General features: G+C 40.4%; 1 protein-coding gene across 4 annotated transcripts in view; it reads right to left on the bottom strand.

The window, feature by feature from the left end:
- Window positions 1–18,969, bottom strand: part of TCEANC2 (transcription elongation factor A N-terminal and central domain containing 2) — a 36,890-nt gene extending 17,921 nt beyond the window's left edge. The window contains exons 1-3 of one of the 4 annotated variants that reach the window (XM_060005295.1): window positions 18,853–18,969; window positions 18,101–18,244; window positions 5,330–5,471 (exon numbers count right to left, since the gene is read on the bottom strand). In XM_060005295.1, coding sequence (XP_059861278.1) covers window positions 5,330–5,471; window positions 18,101–18,202 — 244 coding nt within the window. In that variant the 5' untranslated portion in view covers window positions 18,203–18,244; window positions 18,853–18,969. Of the gene's footprint in view, window positions 1–5,329; window positions 5,472–18,100; window positions 18,605–18,659; window positions 18,784–18,852 lie in introns of those variants that run through there. The other 3 variants (XM_060005308.1, XM_060005299.1, XM_060005285.1) reach the window with 3 other exon arrangements.
- Between the last annotated feature and the right edge of the window lie 48 nt (window positions 18,970–19,017).

Here is a 19,017-nt window from a genome sequence, read left to right as displayed (position 1 = left end):
CCGTGAGCCATGGCCGCTGAGCTTGCGCGTCCAGAGCCTGTGCTCCGCAACGGGAGAGGCCACGGCAGTGAGAGGCCCGCGTACCGCAAAAAAACAAAAAAAAAAACAAACCACTCTCCTCCTTAGCCCGCGTGTCACTGCACAGCCCTGGTTCTCTTCCTCTCTCTAATTACACTCTTGCCTCTTCACCGGCTCCTCTCCCTCTTCCCATTTCCCTGCCACGGATATTCTCCCCAGCTCAATCCTTCAGCCCTTTAATCTTTTCTTTTACTCAGAGAATTCATCCACTTAAGTGATTTTAAGCAAATGCTTCCAGGCGAACGTCTTCCAAATACATATTTTTAGTCTAGTCTCTCATCTGAGTTTCAGTCCTACATCTCCAACTGCCTGCTGGACATTTGCACCTAAAGAGTTTATGTCAGAGCAAACACTGACTAAACTGAAAATACTAGGAGAAAACTCCCATTTCAAGTACACAAGAAAAGGCACTAAATTCTGATTTAAAAGAGGTGAGCTTGAGCAGATGGCAGAACCCATAGAGATGGTCCAGTAAAATTAAGGCACATATGGCTGGGATTCAGGGCACAATGGCAGTCTGCTAACCAAGAAAGAACACTGCCCCAAGAGACCTGGATTCTCATTACATCTCTGGTGCTAACTCACTATATGGCCCTGGGTAAGTCACTTCATCTCTCTGAGTCTGAATTTCCTTGTTTATAAACTGAGGTAGCTAAATGGATTTAAACGTTTATGACATTGACATTTATAAAGTTCAGAAACCGAAAACAAAAACTATAAGATCTCAACGGTAAATGGACAAAAAACACAAACAATTCACAAAAAAAGGACAAAGTGCCAATAAACAAACAGAAAACAATCCATTCTATACAGCAAATGAAAACAAGATGCTATTTTTACCCAGTAAATTAGTAAGATTTTAAGAAAACTGTAGCAATGTAAATTGGAACAGTATTTCTAAAAATCTAAGATTCAGAAATGGATCAGGACAGGAGATGCACACCCAGGAGTTTTCTGAATTAAGGCCTCAGTTAAGCTGGAGAAGTGGACGGCCTCTGGCTAAGTGCTCTAAAGCAGCAGCCAAAGACTGAGGTCTGAGCTTTCTGGAAAAGTACCTCCTGTGAGAGGACGGGGGACAAAGACGGAAGAAACAGAGAAAGGCGAGAAACAGGAATAAAGAAAGCTAGAAAGCGCCATGGAGAAAATCTTGTTTGACCCTGTCATTTTCATTAATTTGATGAACATATCCTGAGCATCTGTTATATGCCACACTAATGCTTGAAATGCATTGGTGAATAAAATATATTGCATGGTCTTGCTGGCATAGAGTTACTGTACAGTAAACAAAAAATAACTCAGTAAATAATTAAATAAGTAATTACAAACTCAGATAAGGGCTTGAAGGAAATAAACATTTAAAAAATAGATAAAGAACTGGCAACAAGTTCAGTATCATTCATATTGACAGAAAAGAGAGTAATCAATGGTCTCAAGTTCACAGTTCTGGGAAGATGAGAACTGAGATAAGACTACTGGATTTGGATAGAATGAAATCTCTTGTGTCCTTAGAGAGAAGAATAGTGTTTGTGGCAGAAGCCAGCATGGAAATAATTTAATGAAGGAGGGGAAGGGGCAGAAATGGGAGTTGTGATTATTAATCATATTTAAAGGAATTTGGCTATAAAAGGAAGAAGTGAAACGAGGTATCTGGAAAAGATGGCAGACAATTAAAGGAGAAGATTTAAGTGTATCCGAAGGTAGAAAGAGAGAGCCAGTAAAGGGGGTATGGGTGACAACAAAATGAGAGGCATCATGGCAACCTCATCTCCACAGTCAATCCTTACCAAGTCTGGTCCATTCTCCCTGATAAGGTCTCCCTACGAACCTGTCACTCAACAGGTTAGGTTCTTTCCTATTTTAAAAATTAGAACTTTCTTCAATTCCACATTCCTTTCTGATATTGCCACCTCTCTCTTTCCTTTCAATACCAAACTTCCTGAAAGAGTTGTCTGTTTTCACAGTTCATTTCCTTACCTCCTTCTCACTCCTCAAGCTTCTGCCCTTAACCTTGCCTTTGAAACTGTCCTTACCAAAAATCATTAATGACCTTACTTTGTAAAATCCAACGTGCAATTTTTAGAATTCGCTTCTTTGGCCCTTTGACAACGATGGACACTGCTGACGAATCCCCTCTCAGAAGCCCTCCTTCCCATTCCATGACAGCGTTCTCTCCCATTTCCCTGCTCACACCTTCTCCATTTCCTGTGAGCCTCATATATTGATGTGCTTCAGGATTTGGGACTTGGCTCTTTGCTTTTCCTACATACTCTCCCTGGGCAACTGCCTCAGCTTCTAACTATATGCTGATGATGACTCTCAAGTATATATTTGCTGTCCCTCCTTAGCTTTAGCCTTGTACATCCAACATTCTGTTGGACATTTCCTCTTGGATGTCCCACAATAGTGGGACACTAAAGAAACTGCCCAGAATTTTTTGAGAGACAAGGAGACATATGAGCTAAGGGGCATGGAAAATAAAAGATCTAACAAATTTCTAATTGTAGAATGCCAGAACAAATAAATAGAGAGAATAAAGGAGACGTGCTTTTGAAGAGATAATGGTTGTAAAACTTCTACAAATGAACATAAATCTGCAGGTCCAGGAAGTAAAATATATCTAGGTTAAATTAAAAGAAATACATGCTGTGATAGCCTGTCTACAAGATAGCCCCCAATGATCCTCACCTCTTTGTATTCATAACCCCTGTGTAGTTGTCTCCCAATTGTACCAACACAGGTTGGTCTGTGTGATCAACAGAATATAATAGAAGTGATGGTATGTTACTTCCAAGATTAGATGATAAAAGACACTATGGTTTCCATCTTGATTATTCTCTCTCGGATCACTTATTCTGGGGAAAGTCAGCCACCATGTCATGAGCAGCCCTATGGGGAGGCCCAGGTGATGAGAAACTGAGGCCTCCTACCAGCAATCCCATAAGTGAGGAGTTAGGAGCAGATCTTCAAGCCCTGGTCAAGCTTTCAGATGACTACAGTCCCAGCCAACAGTTTGACTATAACCTCTTAAGAGACCATGAGCCAGAAGCACCCAGATAAGCAGCTCCTTGATTCCTGACCCTCAGAAAACCTGTGTGAGATAACAGACACTTAAGCTGCTAAATTTGGGCATAATTTTTACACAGGGACAGGTAACTAATACGCATGCTAAGACCAAACAGTTTTGAATGGCTTACAAAGAGTCTTCTCCATCTGGTCCAGACTCTGTCTCCAGCTTCTTACATTTCAAGTACACAAAACTTCTTTTAGTTTTTGCAGTGTACCGTGTTCTCTCCCACCTCCAGCCCTCTGTACAGCTCACGTGATATACCCAGGCCTGACACATTCTTTAACATCTTTTCTACTCCCAACACATATACTCCTTGGGCTAACTTCTCCTCATCATCAGAGCACTCATTGCATTGTATGATAAAGTCTTGTTAAATTGCCTGTCCTTCCATTAGACTGCAGGCTCCAAAAAGGTGGGACAGTATCTGTCTCCTTCATCATTATGCCAGCATAGTTCCTAGCACAAAGAAGGTACTCAGTAAATATTTGTCCCTTACAGCCCACAGGATAGGGACAGGCAGGAGGCTAAAGGTGGAAGAATATAAACATTCTCAGGCAATGATCCAAATGAATCTTCAGGCTAGCAACTGACCAAGGAACCCGTATATTCCACACAACCTCAGGTTATGGAAAGGCCTGGGATAGGGTCAAGACTCAAAAGTTGGATGGTTTCCAGCTCCTCTTAAGTTATACCCCCTTGTTGTGGTTTCATTATGATTCTTGAATTGGAATCTCTGAACATCAGACACACCCTTTCTTGAAAGCATATTCACAATGGTACTCAAAGGACAAACAGAAATGATTTTTTAAAAATTGTCATCTGTTCTGTATTTGTAGGACAATTCCAGACTATTATGTTGATATTTAAGATCTGATTGTAAGTGGTATTTGTGGTGTGCCTAAATATGAACATATACATACACATATGTACATGTATACATGTCATAAAATATTAACCACTAGTACCCTCTACTGGTGGAAATACCTTGTCTGCTCGTATGAATGGTCTTATTGCCCTCTAGTGACCACAACCTATAAAGAGAAAATCTAGCAGCAGATGGGAGACTCTCCTTGGCTATAATGATAGGGTTTTATGTTCTTTAAGCATCTAATTTTCTCAGATTCTGGTTTATATTACAGGGGTGCAACTCTCAAGACTCTTGGGGGAACCTCTGGGGAATTTCACACAGCTCTTGCCAGCTGTTAGCGCCAGTCTGAAGCTGCTTTCTCTCCTGCTTCTCATGAACAAGAGGTCAAGGGGAGGCAGAGAAGGCAATGGCTGCACTGGTGAGGGCAAGAACAGCAGCTGTGAACGACTACCCTGGACTCCCTGGGGACTTGGGAGCAGCTTGAGGAACACATGTTGGCCCTCCCTCGCATATTATTCACAGTTGTGTACTGTACTAAAATGGTAATTCAACGTAGTTCCTGACTTACCTCTTAAAATATCTCCAATGCTGTAATAAATGATGTAGCAGCAAATGTTGCTATTATTTTGTTTTTACAAACCATGCTTTGGAAGTTATTTCTACTCAAGACGGAAAAGCCAAGATTTAAGTGAAATGTCGCCTCTTCTATGGAGCCTTTTCTGAATTCCCCAGATGTAAGACTACTCTGTCCTCTGTGCCAGCATATACCTTGTACAGATCAGAATGGTACCATGGACAGTATTTATATGCTTTTATTTTTAACCTATATTATTTTACTACTCCCATTTGTCTACCTGCTTGTTTCTCCACCAAACCCTAAGTTCCTTGAGGTCACAAATCATGTCTTCTTCATTTTTGCACACCCAAGCATCAAGCACACTCAAAACGTTATCCACAGATCACGCTAGTTACAAGTTCATGCAGTAAGTACAGAAACTGAAGCAAGCATTTAAAACTTTGACAAAGTACTTCTACTTTGTTCTACAAAGTACTTCTACTTCTACTTCTATAAAAATTGTTATAATTTTTTTAAAAAGTAGGGCTTACATTTTGTATATTTTAATTTCATTTTTCTGGTAATTTTTATTATATTTTAAAAGTATTAGTCTGTAACCAATGGAGAATTTTTTAAACAATGATCTCTTACCACAGATAGTTTGAGAAGCACTGATATGATAGATAATGTCTGAGGGAGGGAGGAAAGGAGAAAGAAGGAGATAAAATATAAGCACTTATAAAATTCGGAAGGAACATACCTATCCTTGTTGATTTTAACACTTCCTTGGAGGGTATTTTCTTCTTTAATTCTCCTAAGGCTTCAACTAGATTCTCTTTGGTTTGATCAGGAATCTCCAACATAGTTTTCCATCTTTTTATGTCTTCTATAACCACAACTCTCTGAGAAAAAGAAAAGTCATTTGGAAAATGGAACATTTTCATTAGAAAGACATCTGCCTTCACCTGAGCTAATGGGGCTCCTATTGACATATGAATTATTGATTATGACCTGAACCAAAGCACAATATATGTGATGGCCCCAAATGATGGGTAATTGCTTAAAAGCAGCTCCTGCTTACTGCAAACCAGGAAGAGGGTTACATCTATTAGGAAAAGTGCAAGTTTTAATCTTACCATGTCAGACACCACTGGGCACTTAGCACTGAGAGGCAGTAAGGAGGGGAAGAAAAGAAAAACGATGCTGAGGTGAATCAACCTTATAGCTCACTTAAGTATCTTAATTCATAGGCAAGGACAGAGAGCAGAGAAGTCATAAAGACATATTTATTTCAACAATAAAAAGCACACTTCAACAGCTCCCTACCTCCTAGATGGTAAAACTCAAACCTTCTCGTTTGAAGAATTTTTTAAAACTTTAAACACATAAAAAGGTAGAGAATAACTCACTATTTATAATGAAAAAAAGTTAACATTTTGTCATTACACATAAAATAATAAAACACTGTAAAGTTCAAGTCTCCTTACACCCTTCGCCCTTCATTCCCTTCCTTCCGTTTCTAGAAGAAACCACTATCTTAAAGTTGACACGAATCTTACCATTAAGTGTAAAATATTAACAATTAAGGAATCTGGGTGAAAGGGATGAGGAAGGTCTTTGTACTGTGTTGCAACTTTTCTGTAGTTTTGAAATTATTTCAACTAAGAATTTTTTTTTTAAGTAAACAGGGAGACAAAAAAATAAAGTCGCTTTTATAATTGCACACAAAAAAATTTTTTCTTGCTTTTATCAATATTACCCTGGGGAGGTGGGCCCGGGTAGGGACTGGGAAGGGGCACAGGGGCCTCTGATAAATGTCCTGTTTCTCGATCTGGATACTGGCGACACAGGTGTGTTCTCTCTGTGAAAATCTGTTAAGACGTACATATTTGTCTACTTTTCTACATGCATGTAATAGTTCAATAAAAAGCAACCCAAAAAGTCTCAACTCCCTCCCTGGCTGGGGTCTAGCCTAGCTGCCCGTGGTGGGAGAAGGGGATGTCTGGGGACTTCTCTATTTCCCCACCTCTGCTTCTCCTCCTCCCCCATCTGCTTGTTTGCTTTGGTCTTTGGCCCTTCCAGGTTCGAAACTGGGAAAAAAAGCAGCAGTAAGGGAAAGCAGAAGCCTTATTTTTGGTTGTGATGCTACGCTCATCAGGTTTCAGTGCTCTCTAGACTTGGCAGATATTCATGAGACGTTTTTGTGGTTCCGTGGAGAGCTCCCATGGTTGAGATCTCACCTGCAGTTCCCACAACACTAGCAAGGCCTCTTCCAGCCAGCGGCTTACAGGTCCACCCTAAGTCTCCAGTTTCTGGCAACTGTTTCACCCACTCTCTCTGTAGGGGTCCCACTGCCCTTCCAAGGATCCTTGTGAACTGAGCGCCTTTAATTCAACTCCAGGCCAGTTAGCATTTTCTCCACTATGCCCACATCTTTGCCCTGAAAAACTCTGTGCATAACAGCTTTCCCACAGCAGCCACTTCTCCTTCTTGTGGCATCAGTTGCCACCCTGTTTTTAGACTTTCCCAGGCACAGGTCTGGTCTCTGTGTCCACCAACTCCAGGAACTGAGGTCACGTTCTCCAAGTGAAAATACCATAGCCCTCCCACTTTATCCAAAGGAATTCTATCTCCTCTCTTTCTTTACCTTCAACCTTCTTTTTTTTTTACCTTCAACTTTCTTTATTGCCTACGGTAGGTGATAGGTTCAGGATTCCAAAACTGGTCTGCCTTCACAAGTTTATCTGCCTTCACAAGTTCTGTATAGATGGTCTAGAATAACATTTGGGAACACCATTTTATAGCTATTCCTTTGTTCTCAGCCTTTAGGAGCCCTAGCCAAAATTGAGACAGAGCCCTTTTTTATGATCTGTTACAATATAAAATAGTATTAGTGTTAAATGGTATGACAAATAAATCGATGAAGCCAGGTAAGGGATATTTTCAGTAGGAAGAAGGTGTAAATATAATATTCTGCAGCTTGCTTTTTTCACTCAGTATAATTTCTTGATTTATCCATACTGATACGTATAAACCCAGTTGATCTATTTTAATAGTATTGACTATTATTCCATTATTTTTATATACAATGTCTTAGAATTTTAAAATCTAGTCCCTTAATGGATATTTAGGGACTTTTTCCCCCCTCACATTTTCCCTATTATAAACATTGCTTCAATGAACTCCTGCCTATTATACACTCATATGTCTTCCATCCTTTACTTTCAACTTTTTTCTGGGTCATTATGCTTTAATAGCCTATGGCTGCTTTACTTTGCTCCTCCTCCCCTATCCAATCTGAGAGTTTCTATCTTTTAATAGGCATGTTTAATCCATTTGCATTTATTATGATTACTGATACACTGGACATACTTTCTCTTTGCTTTTTTCTTCTTTTCTTATCTTTTATTTAACAGCCTGAGTTTTCTTTAATCTTGTTTTTTCTTTTATGGCTTGGAAGTTATACATTCTATTTCTATCATTTTAGTGTTTGCCCTTACAAGTTTTAAGATACTCAATGAAATCTATACCAGTATCCTCCTCACAAGTCTCTACCTTCTGAAACGCTTATTAGAAATATACATGGTCTCTGCCTGTCCTTCAAGTCTCTTAACTTGTCATATTTCTATTTCTGTGGGATGCATTCTAAGTGATTTACTCAGATCTAGCTTTCAATTCAGCATTTCTCTCCACAGCTATGACTTACCTACTTTTAACCTGTTCAATGTGTTTCTTTGTCAACAAATATGCTTTTTCATTGGACAAATTGTTTTTTTCTCTAAATCTGCCTGTTTTCTTTTCATACTATCCTATTCTTATCATTTCTATTACTTTCATTATCCTGTGAACATTTTAAACATATTTAAGGTCTCTTTCAGACTGTTATCTCCGCTTCTTGGAGTAGAAATTCTATTATTTACATCTGCCTGCTCATCCTCCCTCCTGGTAATTTATTTTATTGTAGAGTTTTGTAATTTTTGACCATGAATTCATCTTTAATGGAGACTGTTTTCCACAGGAGTCCTGTGTACTCTAGGTTGTGAAGTGTCTTAACAGGGAAATCTCACCTTTGCCTTTGCCAAGGCCTTTGGATTTCCCTGGTTCTGGGCCAGTTTTCATGTTAATTTTTCAGCTTTGCAGATAGCACGAAGTTAAAAATATACATACACACATAGTAATAAGTGTGAGGTTCTAATTTATTATGGTCAACTCTTTTTGAACTCAAACCCTGAGATGATACAATCTTCATGCTGATTCCTTGGACTGGTGGATGGAATTTTTCTAGTTCATTTTTCAAAAGCATAGTAGCCCTGTGTTGACTCCCAGCTTCATGTGGCCTGAAGCCTTATCTGCTGTCCCCATACTGGCCCTAAAACCCCAGCCCCTAAACTCTGTACCTGGTTTGCATGGAACTATATACAAGCATACCCTGTTTTATTGCACTTCACTTTATTGTACTTTGCAGATACTGCATTTTTTTTTTTTAACAAATTGAAGGTTTGTGGCAACCCTGCAACGAGCAAGTCTACAGATGCTGTTTTTCCAACAGCATTTGCTCACTTTGTGTCTCTGTGTCACATTTTGGTAATTCCTGCAACATTTCAAACTTTTTCCATTATTATTATATTTGTTATGATCTGTGATCAGTGACCTTTGATGTTACTATTGTAATTGTTTTGGGGTGCCACAAACCATGCCCATACAAGACAGCAAACTTAACTGATAAATATTCTGACTGTTACACCAACCAGCCATTTCCCCATCTCTCTCCCTCTCCTTGGGCCTCCTTGTTCCCTGAGACACAACAATATTGAAATTAAGTCAATTAATAGCCCTACAATGGCCTCTAAATGTTTAAGTGAAAGGAAGAGAAACATGTCTCTCACTTTAAATCAAAAGCTAGAAATGATTAAGCTTAGTGAGGAAGGCATGTTGAAAGCCGAGACAGGCCAAAAGCTAGGCATCTTGCATCAAATAGTTAGCCAAGTCATAAATGCAAAGGAAAAGTTCCTGAAGGAAATTAAAAGTGCTACTCCAGTGAACACACAAATGATAAGAAAGTAAAACAGCCTTATTGCTTATATGAGAATGTTTTAGTGGTCTGCACAGATCAAACTAACTACATTCCCGGGGAGGGGGGGTGATGGTGTGATGAATTGGGAGATTGGGATTGACATATATACACTAATATGTATAAAATGGATAACTAATAAGAACCTGCTGTATAAAAGATAAATAAAATAAAATTCAAAAAAAATAAAGAAGTATAATTGATAAGTTAAGAAAGGAGAGAAATCAGAATCATAAAAAAACAAAAAAACCAACTACAACATTCCCTTAAGCCAAAGCCTAATCTAGAGCAAGGCCCTAACTCTCTTCAATTCTATGAAGGCTGAGAGAGGTGAGGAAACTGCAGAAGAAAAGTTTAAAGCTAGCAGAGGTTGGTTCATAAGGTTTAGGGGAAGAAGCCGTCTCTATAACATACAAGTACAAGGAAGCAGCAAGTGCCTAAGTAAAAGCTGTAGCAAGTAATCCAGAAGATCCATCTAAGATAATCAATGAAGGTGGCTACACTAAACAACAGATTTTCAATGTAGACAAAACAGCCTCATATTGGAAGAAGATGACATCTCGGACTTGCATAGCTAGAGAGAAATCAATGCCTGGCTTCAAAGCTTCAAAGGACTGGCTGACGATCTTGTTAGGAGCTAATGCAGCTGGTGACTTGAAGTACAAGCCAATGCTCATTTGCCATTTTGAAAATCCTAGGGCCCTTAACAGTTATGTGAAATCTACTCTGACTGGGCTCTATAAATGTAACAACAAAGCCTAGATGACAGCAAATTTGTTTACAACATGATTTACTGAATATTTTAAGCCCCCTGTCGAGACCTATTACTTCGGAAAAAGATTCCTTTCGAAATATCACTGCTCATTGACAATACACCTGGTCACTCAAGAGCTCTGATGGAGATGTACAACGAGATTAATGTTGTTTTCATGCCTGTTAACACAACATCCATTCTGCTGCAAGGAGTAATTTTGACTCTCAAGTCCTAGAAACACATTTCTAGGATACACGTATCTAGAAATAGATTAGAAATACATTTCGTAAGGCTATAGCTGCCATAGATAGTTGAGTCCTCTGATGGAAAAGTAAATTGAAAATCTTCTGGAAAGAATTCACCGTTCTAGATGCAATTAAGAACATTCATGATTCACTAGAAGTCAAAATATCAACATTAACTGAAGTTTGTAAGAAGCTAATTCCAAACCTCATGGATGACTTTGAGGGGTTCTAGACTTCAGTGGAGGAATTAACAGTAGATGTGGTGGAACGTGCAAGAGAACTAGAATTAGCAGTGGAGCCTAAGGATATGACTGAATTGCTGCAATCTCATGATTAAACTTTAATAGATAACGAGTTACTTCTTATGGATGAGCAGAGAAAGAGGTTTCTTGAGATGGAATCTACTGCTGGTGAAGATGCCGTGAAGATTGTTGAAATGACAATGAAGGATTACATAAACTTAGTTGATAAAGCAGCAGCAGGGTTTGGTAGGATTGACTTCAATTTTGAAAGAAGTTCTACTGTGAGTAAAATGCTATCAAACAGCACTGCATGCTACAGAGAAATCATTCATGAAAGGAGGGTCAATTGATGGCAAACTTCATTGTCGTATTTTAAGAAAATGTCACAGCCACCCCTACCTTCAGCAACCACCACCCTCATCAGTCAGCAGCCATCAACATCGAGGCAAGGCCTCCACCAGCAAAAAGATTCCAACTCGCTGAAGGCTCAGATGATAGTTAGCATTATTTAGCAATAATTATTTAGCAATTTTTAAATTAAGGTATGTACATTTTTTTAGACATAATGCTATTGTACACTTAACAGATTACAGTATAGCAGAAACGTAGCTTTTATATACATTGGGAACCAAAAAAAAATCGCATAATTGCAGTGGTCTAGAACGTAACCCACAATATCTCCAAGGTATGCCTGTTATCTCCAGCTCTGGGTTTGGATTTCCTCTTTCTTCCTGGCACCTGAGTGTTTCTCTTTCTTCTTTTCAAGCTCAGTTCTGTATTGGAGACTTTTTTTTTCGTTTTTGGCTGCACCATGCGGCATGCAGGATCTTAGTTCCCCGACCAAGGATGGAACCCATGCCCTCTGTAGTAGAAGAGCAGACTCTTAACTGCTGGACTGCCAGGGAAGTCCCTGTACAGGAGACTTTTTATTGAGCATTTCTACATGGCTGGAATGAGGTTGGGGTTTTCATATCCGATCATTCCAGCATATGGAACTACAGAAGCCTAAGCTCTTTAGTATGGCATAAAAGGTCTTAACAAACATGACTTGGCTCCTGAAATCCTTTTCAGCCTCACCGTTGGCTCAACATACATCAAATTATTTGAAGCTGCCTAAACAACCACAGTATTTCACATCCTCTGCCTGGGATGCTCTTCCTCTGCCTGAACCACATGATAACACCTACTTATTTTGAAAGACTCTTCAAGAATCACCTCCTGTATGAAGCCTTGCTTGCCTCTCTCCAACCGCATCTGACCAAACTCCCTTTTGAGTTTGTAATCTGCACAGGCTTCAATTGCCCCATCTGTACTTTCTGCAAATAGTTATCTACAAGGCTGTCTTCTCCATTAGACTATGAACAACTTGAGGGCCAGAACAATTTCTTACTTGTCTCTCTATCCCCAGTGTGCAGTAGATGTAATTGAACAAAGTTATATCTACCCTCAAGGACTAAGTACAGTATTCAGATCTGAAATATTAGGGCAAAAATAGAAAAATATAGCAGCCCGTTCCAGAGAATTCCATATACATACAAAGAATGTTTCCCTATTTTTGTCCACATATGGACCCCAAAATGGATACTGCAAGTTCTTATCTGAATTATTTAGAGGAAAAAGGGAAGTGGAAATAAAATATGAATGGGGAAGCTATAATGAGTAGTGGAATGGTTACTGCCAGAAAGAAAAGGTGCTCTCCAAAATACCATCTGGTCTTAACAGTTGTGGATAGCTGGAATATCAGGTTTGGTAAAACCAATTAAGGAAAATGCTTCGCTCATAAGCAATAAAATGGGCACCATTCCACTGGTGGGGGCAGGGGACAACATATTGGCTAGTCAATCCTACAAAGGGAGTATAAAGATTTATAAAGCATTCTTAAGTGCAGAACCTAAAATAATTAGCATCTTTTCAGAATCTTTGCATTTAAAAAAATCTCCTAGTGCAACCAACAGAAGAAATCACTTTCCCTTAGGAAGAAAGAAGAGATTAACCAAATTAACCTTTACTATTCAAATGTACACCACATGAGCTTATTGAGTGTCACTTTTATTGAATGTGATAAGGCTATGGCAAAATTACTTGTAATATGCTGATAACAGAAGTACAATGGTCCTAATATTCCAAGATTTTTATACCTCCTCTGCTGGCATTCAGAAACCTCCACTTTTCTTTAGTTCACAGACTGTGGAACCAGATTTTCTAGTTCAAATCCCAGTTCTGCCACTGAAAGCTTCATAACTTTGGACAAGCTACTTAATCTCTCTGTGCCTTAGATTTTTCATCTGTAAAATATAAATGATAAAACCATCCATTTCACAGAGCTATTATTAGAAGTTAAAGAGTTAATATATGTAAAGCACTTAGCACAATGCCTGGCCCACAGAAATGGGCTCAATAAATGTAAGCAGGAATCATTATTACTATCATCATCATCATCATTCTCAGCTCTAGTTTTACTACACAGCCTCTTTTTTTCCATACAAGAAAAGAGGGAACTATTTATTAGCTTTTATTGTGTGCCAGGCACAATGCTTAGCCCTTTCAATATGCATTTATTTATTTAGCCCTCATAACAACCCTGCAGGTTAAATATTATTTCTGATGTTACTGATGAGGAAATTGAGGCTTGAATATTCAGCAGATTCTTGTCATTAAAACATGATAGTGGTGTGTGAGAATAGTCACTTGGCAGAACGTGGACCTAGTTAACTCTCTAGAATTCATATTTAACTCAACTTGTTTTTAATTTGCCATTGTATACACAGGAAAGTAAGCATGTGTGCATGCATAAACGAAAGAGAACAGCAAGTACCACTTACTGAATGGTTATATGTCGCTACTTCCCTCTACCTAGCCAAATCTTTCCATCTCTTTAAGGTGCTCTGACCACTAAAACAGATGCTGAGCTCTTTCCTCTCTTAACTCTTTTTTTGGTCTGCGTTGGGTGTTTGTTGCTGCATGTGGGCTTTCTCTAGTTGCAGCAAGTGGGGGCTACTCTTTATCGCGGTACGCAGGCTTCTCATTGCAGTGGCTTCTCTTGTTGCGGAGCACTGGCTCTAGGCACGCAGGCTTCAGCAGTTGCAGCACACAGGCTCGGGAGTTGTGGCTCGCGGGCCCTAGAGCGTGCAGGCTTCAGTAGTTGTGGTGCACGGGCTTAGTTGCTCCGCGGCATGTGGGATCTTCCCGGACCAGGGCTCGAACCCATGTCCCCTGTATTGGCAGGTGGGTTCTTTTTATTTTAAGGCTCATACTTTTATCTTAAATTTTTCTTATGTTCCCTAAAGTACCTAGCACAGTACTGAGCATAAAGTTGTTTCACAGTAACATTGGTGGAGTAGCTTACTATCCAGACCCAGCAAGGGCATCCCCAAATAATGATTATTGTTTATTCAAAACATTTTTACATACAATGTAGCAGGCACTGTGTTAGGTCTTCAAGCAGAATCAGAACATAAGAGACTGCAGTCCCAGTCCTAACAGTTCATAATAGATTGGGGAAACTACAGGTAATCAGATAATTACAATACAGTAAGGTAAGTGCTACAACAGATATTTGAACCAAGTGCCAAGAGAGTATCGAAGAGGGAAAGATTAATTCCCCACAAAGGACCCAGGAAGCATTTCATCATTCACTTATTTAACAAATATTTATTGACCACTTAGTATGTGCCAAGCACTGTGACAGGTCCAAGGATGGAGAGGTAAATGAAATGCCCAAGGTCCCTGTACTCATGAAACAATCTAAGATTCACTTGAGCGGGATGACAAATGGGTAGGAATTCACTCTGTAAAAGATGCAGGAAAGGGGACCAACATCAAGTCAAAGCCCTGGAGACATGAAAGAGAATAGCTTAGATAGAGAAGAGCAGGAAATGGGGTGTGGCTGGAATGCATTCCCGTGAAGGGGGAGCTATAAGAGATGAGGTGAGATGGCACCTCAGACAGAACAATAGAAAGGGTCTCACATGCCATGCCAAGGCTTTTAGAGTTTAATTCATTTGGTCATTCAGCATGCCGCAGGGTGCAGCCAAAAACCAAAAACCAAAAACTAACCATTTCGTCATTCAGAAAAATGCACCACGGTCTTCTATATGCCAAGCCCCATGCCAGCTACTGGTGCCACAAAACCAATAAGACATAGTCTTTCAAGAAGCTGAGAGTGTAGCGGGACACAGGCATGTAAAGAAACACTTATTATATAGCACAAGTAAGTGCGATGGTAGAGGCATGTTAAGATATAGGGATGGCTTAGAGAAGGGAGAGATTAGATTGGCTCTGTATCTGGGGGACAGAGGGTGGTTAGGAAAGACCTTATAGCAGAGGAAACTCTTGACTAGGTCATGCGAACAAAGGATTTCATAAAGTACCTGATAACAGCAAACACTTACATAGTATTTAGTATGTGCCAGGCTCTGTTCCAAGCACTTTACATACATCGACTTACTCAAACTTCATAACTACCTTATAAAATAGATATTATTATTAATCCCATTTTATAGATGAGGAAAGACACAGAGAGGTTAACTTGTCCAAGGTCACACAGGTAGTTTAAGTGGCAGAGCCAGGATTTTAACACAGGTAGTTTGGCTCGAGTCTGTGTTCTTAATTACTATACTATATTGCCTCCAAGACAAGAGAAAAAAGCCGTTCAAGGCAGACAGGACAGCATAAGCAAAGGTACAGAGGTATGACAGAACACAACATCTTTGGGAAATTGTGAGTGGTTGACACTGCATGGAATGTAAATAAGAAGAGCAGCAGGGCAAGCAGGCACCAGGTCACAAGAGGGCCTTGGGTACCACGTAAAGAAATGTCTTTATCAAAAGGTAATTTGAAACCACTAAGGGAAGTGGTTTCCTCAGGCAGGGAGGTGACCTGAGTAGATTTTCTTTTTTTTTTTAAAGACTTATTTCTCTGGCGTAAGTGTGGAGGCTGGAATGACAGGGGATGCCAAGGGCACAGAGACAAGTTAACAGACCATGGCACTGGTCTAAATTCAACAAGATTTTTTTTTTAAATAAATTTACTTATTTATTTATTTTTGGCTGAGTTGGGTCTTTGTTGCTGCACAAGCGCTTCCTCTAGTTGAGGCAAGCGGGGGCTACTCTTGGTTGCGGTGCGTGGGCTGCTCATTGCTGTGGCTTCTCTTGTTGCAGAGCACAGGCTCTAAGTGTGCGGGCTTCAGTAGTTGTGGCCCGCAGGCTCTAGAGCGCAGGCTGAGTAGTTGTGGCGCACAGGCTTAGTTGCTCCGCGACATGCAGGACCTTCCCGGACCAGGGCTCGGACCCATGTCCCCTGCATTGGCAGGCGCATTCTTAACCACTGCGCCACCAGGGAAGCCCTCAACAAGATTTTGAATTTAAAGTGGGGGATGTTAAGGGCAAAAAGGATTTTTAGGAGACAGAATTGAAAACTAGATATAAGAGAGAAGAATTAAGGATCGTTTCTAAGTTTCTAGTTCCAGTTTCTTGGTATATGGATATAAAATAAATACAGGAGAATAAAAAACAGGTTTGGAAGAAAAACTATTGCATTTAAAGAGAATGTTATTCCATATGCCTATTGTTTATTCTAATTCCATAATCTTCACTTGGCTCTTTCTCATCATCACACACAGTGATTCTCAACTGGGGCCCACGTGGGGACACAAAGGGCAGAAGGGTCAGGTGAAGGTATATTAGAATCTGGGTATTTGTATGTGAGTGTACATGTAGTTCAATTACTACCATCCTCTTTTTCTTCCAGACAGTCTGATATCACAATCCTGCCCACCACCATCCCTCACTGAGAATCACTACTGTGTACAGTTATCCATGGATACCCTGACAAACAGTTGAAAACCTTGAATGTGTTCCAGGAAGTCACAAAACTGCAAAACTAGGAGAGATTTTAAAGACCATCTAGAGCTCAGTAGGTCTCAACCAAGGGGTACTTGTAAATATGTAGGGCATTTTTGGTCATCACAATGGGACATTGCTACTGACATTTACTGTCTGTGCAACTGACAGTGTTGCACAGACAGTAAACTGTGTTTTGTGCAACTCACAGGACAGTTCCAAATGATGAACTCACAGGACAGTTCCAAATGATGAACAATTATCTTGCCTCAAAGGACAACAGTGTTCCTTTGAAGAAACACTGCTGTAGGTCAAACACTACATTTTCTAGATGAGGACAAAGTGAGATCCCAGAGGAGGAAATGACTTACTGAAGATCACACAGCTGCACAGTAGGGCCTAGAACCCAGGGCTTTTGTTTATACTCCCCTTTACTGCTTTCTAATCTGGGTCTGGTAAGCCTGTGGCACATCTAGAAGAGAAATCCAACTGAGTATATCAGTCAAGTACTCAGGAGGCCACCTTGTTATCACAGTCCTTTGTACATTTTCTCTAGCCCCAGATCTCACTCTCACCTTCAGAGATCTAGTCTAGAGGTGCAAGTTTGGCAGTCAGCAGCATGGGAAGCCTTAAGATGAATAAGATCACCCTGGCCAAACACATAAAATGTGACAAAGCTCTGGGGAGCACAAACATTAGTAGTCTAGTTGAGAAAATAGGAAGCAATAAAGGGAACCGAAAAGAAAAAGTCAGTAATGTAGGAGGGGAGGTTCAAGAAGACAAAGGGAACTAATTACAAACGGTTTTTTGTTTGTTTTTAGTGAAGTAATAATTACCATTAATTGGGTACTTATATCCATTGATTCAGTGTTGGTTGTCTATCCTGTATCTATTCCTTGCTTCTTCCTTGCTAACAGAAATCAGACAGTTTGAGGTTGCAAAGAGTCTATTTTAACAGTCTCTCTTCCAATCTCAGCTGTCGCTGTAAAGGCCACGTGATACGGTTCTGGTCAATAGGATATGAGGGTATGGTATCATCACCCAATCTTACTGAGTTTGTACAGGGAACACAAAATCATATTTGGTACTTTAACATTCCATTTAATAGACAAGAAAATTTTGCAAAAGAAGAATAACTTAGGGGGCTTATCCTACCAGCTAGCAAAACATACCACAAAGCCAAAGTAATTAGAAGAGTGTAACATAGCGCAGGAATTGATAAACAGGGTATGACGGAAACAAACCTGGAGTGGTCAGGAACACTCTGGGGAGGACGCACAGAAATAGGTAATTCATAGGTCTTCCATAGTAGAATTCCTCCAGACCTCCTGCTATCACAGTCCTTTGCACATTTTCTCCACTCCCAGATCCCCTCTCACCTTCAGAGATTCAATCGTGGCCTGCTTGTAAATCTTTCCTCCAGGAGCTTTCTTCTGAGGACTATTCTGGATTCTGGGTGTTCGAAGGACGAATTTATCCATTGCTAGGGGACTCCAACTACCTTCACGTGTTTGCACCGTGTTCTGCTCAAGAAAGAGGGCAGGTTCTAAAACGTCATCAAAGCTTCTGTGATGTGTGTTCCCTAAAGTGACACAATTGGGTTCTACACACTCTGGAAGCATTCCTGAATTATTAGGACTCTTGGGTGAAATTCACAGGAAGATTTCCTCCTGAAAAAGAAACATCTTCCTAAAAACTGAAAACTGTATACAATGATGGGTCTACTTCCTGAATTAGGAGGTGTCTAGCTTTCAGAAGTGCACACTGTAGAGGGGCTTCCAATACTGGGCCAGGCGTTGAACCTGGTGACTTCTAAAGCCTCTTCCAACTTAGGTTGGGTTGTGGCAGGGTTAGAGTTCCCCCGGGTTCAATGAAGCTGTAATTACCGCACCATAGCCACAACCCCAAGGGTTCCCCTAGTAACCAATAACCAACAACCTCCTCCAGATCTCAGCATGGTCCTCTCAGCAACCAGTCATCTCCAGGAACTACTCCGTGGTCAAAGGACCCTAACCACGACTGTCCTGCTCTGATCCCAGAGCAAAGGGAACCACCACCTTCCTCTGCCCTCAGCACTCAGGAGCCCAGGAAGGGGAAGCCTAACAACGATGTCATGTGAGATGAGACCCACCAGGAAAAGCAGCCCTGTCAGCAGCTGGGCCTCTCCAGAACGCACCCTCTGAGGGCCCAAGCCTAGACCTCGGGGGTCAGAACTAAACGACGCTTCCTTCCACTGCTGCAGTTTCTCGTTAGAGGCTCAGCCAGCCGGAAGAACACCGACGCCAGTGGGTGGAGG

Source organism: Delphinus delphis, chromosome 1 (genome assembly GCF_949987515.2).
Source record: "Delphinus delphis chromosome 1, mDelDel1.2, whole genome shotgun sequence".
Classification (NCBI taxonomy): domain Eukaryota; kingdom Metazoa; phylum Chordata; class Mammalia; order Artiodactyla; family Delphinidae; genus Delphinus; species Delphinus delphis.
This window is presented reverse-complemented; position numbering and strand designations above follow the sequence as displayed.